The sequence below is a fragment of the Brachypodium distachyon genome, chromosome 5 (assembly GCF_000005505.3).
Source record: "Brachypodium distachyon strain Bd21 chromosome 5, Brachypodium_distachyon_v3.0, whole genome shotgun sequence".
Taxonomy (NCBI): domain Eukaryota; kingdom Viridiplantae; phylum Streptophyta; class Magnoliopsida; order Poales; family Poaceae; genus Brachypodium; species Brachypodium distachyon.
In genome coordinates, this window is record NC_016135.3 from 21379020 (window position 1) to 21389628 (window position 10609).

The 10609-nt window shown below is 41.3% G+C and overlaps 1 protein-coding gene across 2 annotated transcripts; it reads right to left on the reverse strand.

Annotated features, from left to right (window-relative positions):
- Positions 1-318: 318 nt before the first annotated feature.
- On the reverse strand, positions 319-10053 carry LOC100844738 (mitogen-activated protein kinase kinase kinase YODA). Of its 2 annotated transcripts, none has more exons than XM_003580265.3 (13): positions 9692-10053; positions 7905-8641; positions 7077-7817; positions 6283-6370; positions 6104-6166; positions 5696-5856; positions 5532-5607; positions 5051-5110; positions 4834-4944; positions 3046-3282; positions 2848-2939; positions 1429-2128; positions 319-912 (listed from the first exon to the last, which is right to left on the reverse strand). In XM_003580265.3, the coding sequence occupies exons 2-12, from the start codon at positions 8450-8452 to the stop codon at positions 1615-1617; spliced, it is 2691 nt and encodes an 896-aa protein (XP_003580313.1). In that variant the 5' UTR covers positions 8453-8641; positions 9692-10053; the 3' UTR covers positions 319-912; positions 1429-1614. The 2 variants fall into 2 exon arrangements, with proteins under 2 accessions (XP_003580313.1, XP_010240238.1); XM_010241936.2 differs by having other exon boundaries at positions 319-915.
- Between the last annotated feature and the right edge of the window lie 556 nt (positions 10054-10609).

Here is a 10609-nt window from a genome sequence, read left to right on the forward strand (position 1 = left end):
CCGCAAAAACAAAAAAAATTCGCAGGGGCCATCTTGCCCAAAACACAGGGCTGATGCATGAGTAACTTTAAATAGATCTTCATATCAGGGGCACCAGCTTGCACAAAATCTGGGTGCAAAGTCTGTAATGTTTTAAGCTTGTGTTAAAGACATATTCCCTCCGTTCCCTAATTCTTGTCAAAATCTTACATGTATCTAGACGTCTTTTAGGAATAGATACATCCATTTTTTTTAACAAATTTGAGACAAGAATTATGGAACGGAGTGAGTATCACATATGGTTTCTTTTGATGAAATCGGAGAGGTCACTCTCTTTAATAATAGTAAAAAAACAGCTTGCACAAAAACATGTGCATAACGCATAGCCTGTAACTTGCTGCTTGCATGAATATAACTACCAGCAGTTAAGCAGAGAAGGTTTATATACGGGTTCAATATGAAATTATGGACAACGTGGGTGGCAGATCTGAAAAATTATACATATGGAGCAAGCTAATTTAATCAGGGATCAGATTCTTTGTATAGATTTCCAGGGTAACTGGTACAGTGAATGAGTTGGCTCATCGGCAGGGGGCGCTGCTGCGAAGTACTTCCAGCATGCAGGTAACTTGCAGCAGTAGCTTCAACCACGGGTGAGATGTGTAGCTGTTAAAAAATGCGGTACTGAATGGCTCAACTGTTTCTGCTGTGCAAAAATCTTGGCTCTTGAGATTCCTTCTGTACATTGGCATCAGGACGCCAAGGAAAGGTTACATATAATGGCAAGAGAGTGAGTATACAGGTGGCGAACTACTACTCTGGCTGGGTCCTTCAGTCTGTAGGGTATCTAGTATACAGTCCTGTCATTTGACACCTGTTAGCACGCCAGTTGTAGTATGCAACGCCTTGTTCTGCCTGACAGGTATGGACGGTCTGCTTTTACAGAGAAATTTCAGTAAGAACTATGGTCGACACAAGCTTCAAGTGCCATGAAAATAAGTATAATGTTTCACAATCAAAGGTTCAAATATGGATTTGCAGCTCACAAAGTGAGTGCTGCACATGAGATAGATTACATACCCCTACTACCGCGACTAACAAGTGCAAAGCTTCAGAATTTATCAAGAGGTAGAATTGCCATCTTATATAAATATTAGAGATGAAATTCGTTTTTTATGTAGGACTGCCATCAAACAGACATGAAATTAGGTTTTTTTATGTCTTCATGCAACAAAAATCTAGTTCTATATTTCTGCAACAAGCCCACCAAGCTCAGTATAACATTTTGAGCCATGTTCACTAAGCAACTAGCATGGTAATAAAATTAGTTGTGAATTTAGTAGTGAGTAATAGTAAATGTGTACAAACAATGACTGCAAATGATCCTGACTTCATGTAATTCAATGCAGATAATCAACTGAAAATTATGAGGTTGTGACAGGGGCATACCTTTGTCTATTTGTGTGGATGACAACGAAGAACCCATCCATCATTAACTGTTAGCTTCAAAATAAATTAATGATAATTCTCATACGGTCATACTATCATACAATTCCAGTTACTGAACGGCCAAAGTAGCAGAACACCACTCAGTTACCTTACCAAGCTCCAAAAAATACCACTTGGCCTTAAAATTTAGTTATCATGCCTGAGTCCAAGGTGTGGAGAACCAGATGTGAAGTCTAGTGAAGGATTTGACTTCACATGATCCACAAAGGCATGGCGATTGAAATGTTCAGAAGGTGACAGTCTATCACGCAAATCAAAAACATTTTCGAGCCTCTTTCCAAATTGGGGGCTCAGAATGTCAGCTTCAGATACTACCCTATCCTGAAGCCCCTGTGAGACCTGATGTACTCGAACATATTGCCCAAGGATAGGATCTGTAGGCCGGCTGGGGAAATGATCGTCCGGGCCTCTTGATGCGATTGCAAATCCTTCATTGCTGTAGGTTGGTTGCTTTAAATGATTAAAAGGAATAGCCCCATTCCCACCAGACAGGGGAGTGGAAGTGCCTGAAGTAGCTCTAGGGCTCGAAATTGGAGAGGGTGACATTCTGCCATTTGTATGTTGAGGAGACCTTGACCTTAGCAGAGGACTTCCACATGGAGAAACTGGACATGATATATTGCTCCTTATATGGATGTCGCTGCAAAGTAAAGAACAATTAACTATTAAGATGTGAAAAGATACAAATAACGTTCACTAGAAATCCACTTCCTGGTACAAACGAGATTAGCATAGACACTGCACTAAGAGGTGGGAACCCAGTCACTCTCGTCTCGCCTGTCCAGGACACTTAGGGCATCTCCAATAGCTTGTATGTTAATTTTATGTGTAAGAGTGTCCATGTCATCAACAAACAACCCATCATACAACTACTCTAATAGATTGTGTCTAAGTTGTCCGATAGGAGGTAAGAGAGTATAAGTTTAGCTCTCTCATCCCACCTTGGAGCTTGTGCATAGTTGTTGGTTAAGTACATACAACCTTTCTCTTTACTCTTCATTTATTCTCTTCCATGTCATCAAACAATCCTACATGGCAATTGGCAAGTTTCCCAAAATTATCTTACAACTACTGGAGATGCCCTTAGGTGACCTCTTGGCCTGACTAGTCGACAACTAGGTGCTACCACCACCCTGCCACCTAACGCTTTTGTAGGAAACCAGCAGTACAAAACTGCAGGATATCTGGCCTCTGCGTGACCAGTGGCACAAAAAATTCTGACTAAGAAGGCTAGTCTACAACTCTCCATAGCTAATGCCTAATTTCTTGGGTATTGGCTTACTGCAATAACATTTGGACTTTTGACATATTGACGGAATATGCTTCTAAATTGAAAAGGCAAAATGAGAAATGATGTACCTGTGTTTTGAAGAGAACTTTGCGCCCCTTCTCTGGTAGATGGTCTGACCCTCCAATCCCAATGAGGAGATATTTCTTGTATGCCCAGCCACCTAAAAGATCAAAGAAAGCACAGCAAAGTAAGCAAACCAGAATGACAGAAAAAGACATTCGGCCATCCACGATATGCAAGATGCAACGGCAGTATTCAGGAGGTACCTTGGAATTCGGTCTACAAGATATCACAGCCAAATGTTCCAATGGATCAGAAATAACAGATTTCTCAAGTGGGACTCTATTTTGTATGAACGGGTGTTGCAAAAGCTCCATTGCTGTGGGACGTTGAGAAGGATCACGTTGCAGACACTTCCTAATGAAGTCCTTGCCCTGCTCCGAGAGGTGATCTGGTATTGGTGGAAGTTCCTTGCTATTTCCAATCTTGAACATTGCAGCAATCTGTAGGTGAGAAATATCTGATGATTACTTGAGTTCTAGTTACCAGCCAAAGAAGCCTTAGCATCTCAATGATTTAATAAATTTCATAAAGCTAAATGAGTTTTGGAGCGTCTATGTGAAGAAAGTTATAAGTTTTTAAACAACTCAGGAAATAAAGGTGCCATGTCCATTAATTTGATGTAGACATAAATGTGTGTAACAGCCCAGTTTTTTCAGCATCTTTTGTTCTATGCTCCAAGTTTAAGGAGTTATGTAGCATAATACTCTCAAGAGTGAACGCTTCTAACATGCCTAGTATCAGCATTCCAGAAACTGGTAGCTGGTCCATTTCTGTCCGCTCTAACTGCTAGGTTTCAGCAAGGAAGCAGTCTGCAGCCATCAATTTTTGGCAAGTGCTTCTGTGCTTTCCCAAAACTTTTTTTGCACGAATCCCGAAGCAGTGTCTGTACATAACCTTAAGGGCTGGAGATCCAGCCCATATCCAAGTCCAGGCTACCCACACGCCCGACCGTTTCTTTCCCCCACGATTTTCTCTGGAGTAGTTCACGCACGCGCGCAAAAGCCTCCCGTTATTCCGCAGCTGCCCAACTCTCCGTCCAACTGTCCCGCTGCCGGGGTGAAGGCTAGATTGTTTGCCGCCAAGCAGGCTTGCTGCCCCCGCCCACAACCTCGCCCAGGCGGTGCCGCCGCCCACATCCAGATCCAGGCGACCACCACCGAATCCTGGGGATGTCATCCTGGCTGGTGCTCTGCGTCAACAAGCCCAAAACCCTAGATTCCACGAGCGGAAAAGCTTGCCATAGGGCGCGGAGATGAGAGGAAGACGGCAAGTGGAGAATCCACCATGGAGAAAGAAGAGGAGAGAAATGGGCGTGTGCAACTAACTGGGTACAACGGGCTGGACTAGTGGGTTTTAGGGTACCCAAATAGGTGTTACGTATCTGGACAATCAGAGACAGAGGATTTGTTCCCTTAATCACAGCCTTTCATTTGCTTTACAAATTGCACAAAATAAATAAATCAGGAAAGCACAGAAGCACTTCTCTCAATTTTTTCTGGTTTTGATTCTAATGTAACCAGCACCAGGGCAGAAAATAGGCTGTTCTCTGCAGAAGGTTGGTGAAACCCAGACAATATGTACAGAACAATGGCTTTACATACTAACACCTGATCACAGTACATAAGTACTTCATAGTTTATTTGAGAGAGGTTATTTTAGTGACATTATGTACATAAGTACAAACTGAAAAAGAGAAGGATCTCCAGTACCCTATCAAATTCAAGAAACTCCATACCTGTCCTCGAACAAATAGCAGGAACCGGACAAGCCAATCTTAAGCTGAATGGCACTATCTTTTTAATGGACTAGAAAGTTACTTGTGAAGTTTAAAAGCATGCTTAGCATGAAGAGTTTGTTCTGTGAGATAAGTTAGAAAACACTAACAATTTGAGATAGTCAACTTGCTGCAGTGGGTACTGGGTACTAAGTAAGGAAAGAGGACTAAACAAGCCATTTTATAAAATAGAAAAATTATGCGGTCAAATACTGACCCCTTCGTACTGACTCCATGGTGGTTTTGATGTAGCCATCTCCAGGACTGTGCATCCTAAACTCCATATGTCAACCGCAAGGTTGCATCCACCATTTGAACTTTTTATAACCTACATGCATGTTACATGTAAGTTTGCAGTTAACAGAAAAACAACAAGATACACCTGAAACGAAAATATACAAAGTGAAGGAGGAGCATAAGATTTTCAACAATACCTCTGGAGCCATCCAGTATGGACTACCCTTAAATGAGAAAGGACATTGATGCCCATTGATCTGAGAAAAGGACCCAAAATAGTAAATGGAAGACACGATTAATACAATACAACGAGTAAATACATTTATCATCTTTTAAGATCAAAAAGCTCAACGTTAATAGGCCAGAGAGAGGTTAGAACCCCTAGCATCAGCAGTTAACAACTTAATGTAGCATGCTTACAGCACCAGAACCACTGACCACGGCCTACAAGAACAAGTTGATATACAGATGCTGACAAGGACAGCAAACATGACATGTTGATTTAAAGCAAGTGGTTATGGAAATGTATGATCACAAATGCAGATCACTGAAAAGGAATGGAATGCAAGGATGATACATTGGTTTTTCCTCAGAAAAGCCCAATGGGTTAAATTACTTCTAGAAAATGTGATCTGAGCAGATTCTTCTAAAAGGAAGTGAAGCAACCAGAAAACTTACATGTTTAGCCATTCCAAAGTCTGCAAGCTTAACACGACCACTAGGATCCACTAGTATGTTTGCGCCTTTGATATCCCTGAAAATTGTGTAAGCAAGATTTAAGAACACACCAGATTCCACTGATACATACAGCCCCAATGCAACCAGAACAGACTGAATAATACCTATGGACTGTATTCTTAGCATGCAAATAAGCCAAGCCTGAAAGTATCTGCTGAGTATAGCTGCGCATTGCTGGTTCACCAAGCTGTCCATACTCTTGCAGAAGTTTATGGATAGATCCACCAGACACATACTCCAAGTATATATAGAGCTTGTCATCAACCTGCTTTGGCGCATCAATAATGTATATTGTCATGCCCAAATATTTTTTTTAAAAGAGTGGTGCATAAGAACCCTTTCAGAGATCCTAGAAGCTACCATGCACTTTCTTGCCACATTTAAGGGAGAAGAGTACAAAAATGATAATGGCCCAATTACAGGTCAGAACTTACATGGAAAGATAGCAGTATAATTGGAAAGCAAAGAAAAACAAGTATAAGTAAATAATATTTAAACGCAACAGTTTATACCGTTTCTGATCCATAGTATCGTACAATATTTGGATGTTGTAAGCGGCTCAAGAGTGATATTTCCTGATAATAAAAATAGAAGAAATGATATATTTTATAAATGGAAAATAACAATAAGCAAACTGATTATTTTTCCCTACTGTAGGAGTGAGCATGCAAGCACAATTGAAAGATCATACCTGCCCCAACTGCTTTGCACTTTCTTTTGACTTAGAATCATCCAAGAATAGTGTAACCTCTTTCATAGCACACATTTCACCGCTATCACTGATACAGATGGTGATACCAAAACAGGGGGGAAGAATTGTGAGGATATTGGTACATAATTTGAGAACATTAAAATGATCAGCATATAGTACTTAAGCAATAGAAACTATTTAATTGGGGAAATTATTATCAATAAGTCAAAAAAGAAACTAACTTGTCTTGCTTTAACACGCCAATATGGTAACTAGAACTCAGTGACTTTTTACATAAACATATAGCGATATCATCTGCTGCTCTAGATACGATAACTTCTCAATGCTAAGGATGTTGATCAATGCTAGGAAAGAAAGAACGCGCAGATTTAATGCAAGTTACACATGGTTATGATTTGAATGCTTTCAGTAGTGTTTAGCTCCTTAGTGGAAACAGTGGATATACCATAGATTTGTACGAACATTCTAGCTACCTAGTCTTAAACTGATTAAAAAAAAAGCAAAACTGTTACACTACTTGTCACACAAATATTACTATAGCTCTGCAGTGACAGAAACAATGTATGAGCATTTTAGATAATATGAAATCAAACCAAACTTATCATAAAATACCATACAGCACGAAAAGAATTACAGAAAGTTAAGATAGCCAGAATAGAACAAGTTATATTTTACGCAAGCATCTAAAGAAAAATCTCAAAACATGCTTAAAGTATATCCCCAAGAATTATGTTCATAAAATTTTGAAGTTCCATATGTAGGGAAACATATACCTGTTAAAGCCAACATATACATGGCCAAATGTCCCGCGACCAATCAGCTTGCCCTTCTTCCATCTTGATCCAGGACATGGTGGATTCTCTGTTCTACCAGGACTACGAGAAACTGAAATAGGACTAGCTGGCGTGGACTTGTTTGGAAAAAATGAACTATTAGAGATGCTCAGTGGTGGAAGGGGCAATCTGTGGGTTTGCTTCTTCTTCCCACCATCATTCCGACTTATTGGAGATTCAGGTGCCATCACTCCAGACCTCGTATGCAATGGAGAAACACTTCCGCTATGCACCCTTGAACTAGGACCTGGACTTGTCAATCTTGGGCTAGGAATTGGTGAACACTCTTGACTACCTTTGCTGGGCTGCCAAAAAAGCTGGGCAAGCATATCACCACCCACCGAATTATGCCCAGATGTTTGCCCTGAACCTGGACTGGAGCACTGTCCAGAGCCAAGGAAAGTAACATCTGTATGAGGCTTCACTGCCCAAAAGGCTGAAGTTGGAATATGATCAGGGCATATTCTTCTTGGACTTCTAGATGGGCTTGACATCAAACTATTGGGAGCACTCTCCAAAACTACTGGCCGTTGATTTAGTAAATTGGATTGATGATTGTCAGCTACAATACCTCTCGGTGATGTGGATAATATATGGTTACCGAGGAATTGATTAGCTGTCTTCGTCATCTCCTTTGTATTCTTTGTGGCAATAGCACCAGGACGGTCTTTGCGCACAATACTTCAGGGTTCATACAGATTAAAATATATGTAAGAGCAAGTTTGAACGAAGAGGCGCATAAATAATGCATGACAATAAGGAGCATACCTTGACTTGCTCTTCGGAGTAACATTTGTTGTGTTATCAGCATCAATTCCCACCGGGCTTGGAAGCTGAGAATCTCCACGATCATCACTGTCAGCAGAACAGTTGCTAGAGATTGAAGCAATCACTATTTCTGAAACAAGTCCACTATTTCCAGACCTTTTCTGAGGCTTGCTAGGTTTAGGAAGTGGCAGAAGCAGTGGTGGTTTGCCACGTTTTTCCAATATAGGCTTTGATTCAGTGATGTCAGAAACGGTGCGTGTTACTGCAGGACGTAACCCAGGAACCGGAAGTGGTTGGGAATGTAACCTATCAGCTGAAAAGCTTTGACAGCGAGAGACTTCTTTTGAGGGCGAAGTTGGACGAGATACTGTGGTAGATCGGCAGCCTTTTTCAACAGCTGTATCATTGCCACGTCTAAAACCCCGTTTTGACTTTGTGGTTCCCTTTTGCTCATTTGGACTTATGAAACGATGAAATGTTTCGATGAGGTTCTCTTTGGTAGTTTTCTTTGCATCTTTTGAGGAAGACTTCCCCCACCATGATGGCATATCGAATGTAGAAGAATTTGTGGTGTGTCTAACCGTCTAAATACTCACCACAATGTCAGCCAAACTTACCAAATACTATATTGTGCCAATTAAATGAGAGCACATGCACATGCTTTTCTCGTGATCTCATATAACAGCTCAACTCCCACGGCAGACTGACAATAGAACATTATAATAACAGTCCATTCACTGAAAAAGAAAATCGAAGAAGGATCAGGATTCCAGCTAGCACTGTCTTCACCTCAAAGTCGTAAAAAATATACAGGTATTGTAAGAAAACAGTAATTAGGTTCAATTCAGTATACTATGTGTCACTAGCAGTTTCTTATGAGTTAAGACAAGTGCGGGATTAAAAAATTTACAAAACATGCTTTGTTTCGATCAGGTTGTCCTTCGTAACTTGCGTTATTCAACACTATAACCAGAATATGGTGAGCTACAGCCGCATGTGTATTTTTATTTCTTTGGGCCCAATCTTCTATTTCTCCGTTCCATAATTCTTGTCTCAAATTTGCCCAAAAATTGATGTATCTATTCCTAAAAAGTGTCTAGATACATGTAATATTTCAACAAGAATTATGGAACGGAGGGAGTAATTAGTTGCCAACACCAGACAGTTACTCAAGCATGTGATCTCTTTGTTGCTTATTAGAGTTATCCATCTTGAAAGTATATATCCTAAATGGCATGTTTTTCATTTAGGTCATAATTGGCAAAGTCTAACAAGAACTTATAATTGTATCGCTGATAGCAACAACCCATACTTTCTTGCCAAAAAAGTAACAACCCATACTGAGGCGCAGTAATCATGGGTATCACCAGCAAGGGCGCCTTTGCTTGGGAAAAAATCCCATGCATTGTTAACAGTAACGGCTCCTTTGCTTGGGAAAATCCCATGCGATTGTATCATCGGTAACGGCTGCTCTGCTTGGGAAAAAATCCCATGCAAACTGAACCACAACACAGCATCCAGTTAGGTTATCTAGCATTACAGGGGTGGACTGAACAAGGGGCACGGAACCCCCAATTTATTTCTAAATTTTTTTTTTCTGAGAGCAACTTCAAGAGATGCCCGAAAGGGTTCCCTATAGCTTTACTTGAGGACTATGCCCAAGAAACGGGCTCTTCCCCGTCTCAACCCGCCCCAAATCGCCTTCGGGCTTCCCCATCCCTGCGCGCAAGATCGGGATTCCCCATCCATCAACGAACTCACCCGAGCATTCCCACCCGCCGACGTACCTCTTTCCTTCCCAGTCTCCCTCCTCTGCTGCTTGCCTCCCGTCGACTCCCAGAACAACCCCGCCGCCGGCAAGACCAATTGCTCGATCCGGACGGGGGGCGCTGTCGGGGGAGGATGGGGCTCGATCCGGGCGTTGGGGGAGGCGTCGGTGGCGGTTGCTGGAGCTTGGCTGGCCGTGCTCTCCTCTCCGCGGGCAGACGGCGGTGTGGGAGAGGTGGCGTGGGCTTGCTGGCGGAGGCGACGGCGGAGGTTGGAGTGGGCGCTGGATCGGCAGTGAGAGGTATCGGGAGTGAGAGGTTGCAGAGAAATCGGGAGAAGATGCTCTGCGCAGAGGTCGCACCGTGTAAACACGGACTTACTTCTTTGTTAATAACATAGTGGAGTACTTCGCTACGATATTAATAAGAAAGAAAGAAATAAATAAATAAAGTTACTCTGTCAGTACCAAAATATAAAATATTTATAATTTTGTCTTATAACTTAAAAAACGTTTAACCAAGTTTATAAAAATATAGTACTCCGTGCATCAACATCTGCAGCCATAAATTCGTTGTTAAATCCGTCGTGATATATATCTTCGAAATGTACTTATTTGAGAATGTAGATGTTACGGACTAGTATATTTTTCTATAAATTTGGTCAAACTTTAGAAAGTTTGACTTAGAACAGAATTAGAACATCTTATGTTTAAAAATCGATGTAGCAGATTATAGGCCAACACTATAAACAAAAGCCATAAAAGATAGACAAAAATAAGTTTTATATCCGGTCATCGCAGTTGGTGCCTTGGTGGTGACGACACGTCTTCCAAATTCTATCTTTACTATTTACTTGTTGTAATATAATAAAATCTTTATATGGGCTGGGCCGCAATCCTACGTGACGACGACCGAGTCAACTAATCCCAAAGACCGGTC

What these genes read in the sequence shown, in the direction of transcription:
- LOC100844738 (XM_003580265.3), bottom strand. Translation starts at nt 8,452, where the DNA reads ATGCCATCATGGTGGGGGAAGTCTTCCTCAAAAGATGCAAAGAAAACT. An exon ending in ACTCCGAAGAGCAAGTCAAG is followed by an intron (nt 7,818 to 7,904) that starts GTATGCTCCTTA and finishes TGAACCCTGAAG; the next exon opens with TATTGTGCGCAAAGACCGTC. An exon ending in AAGTTCTCTTCAAAACACAG is followed by an intron (nt 2,129 to 2,847) that starts GTACATCATTTC and finishes TTTACTTTGCAG; the next exon opens with CGACATCCATATAAGGAGCA.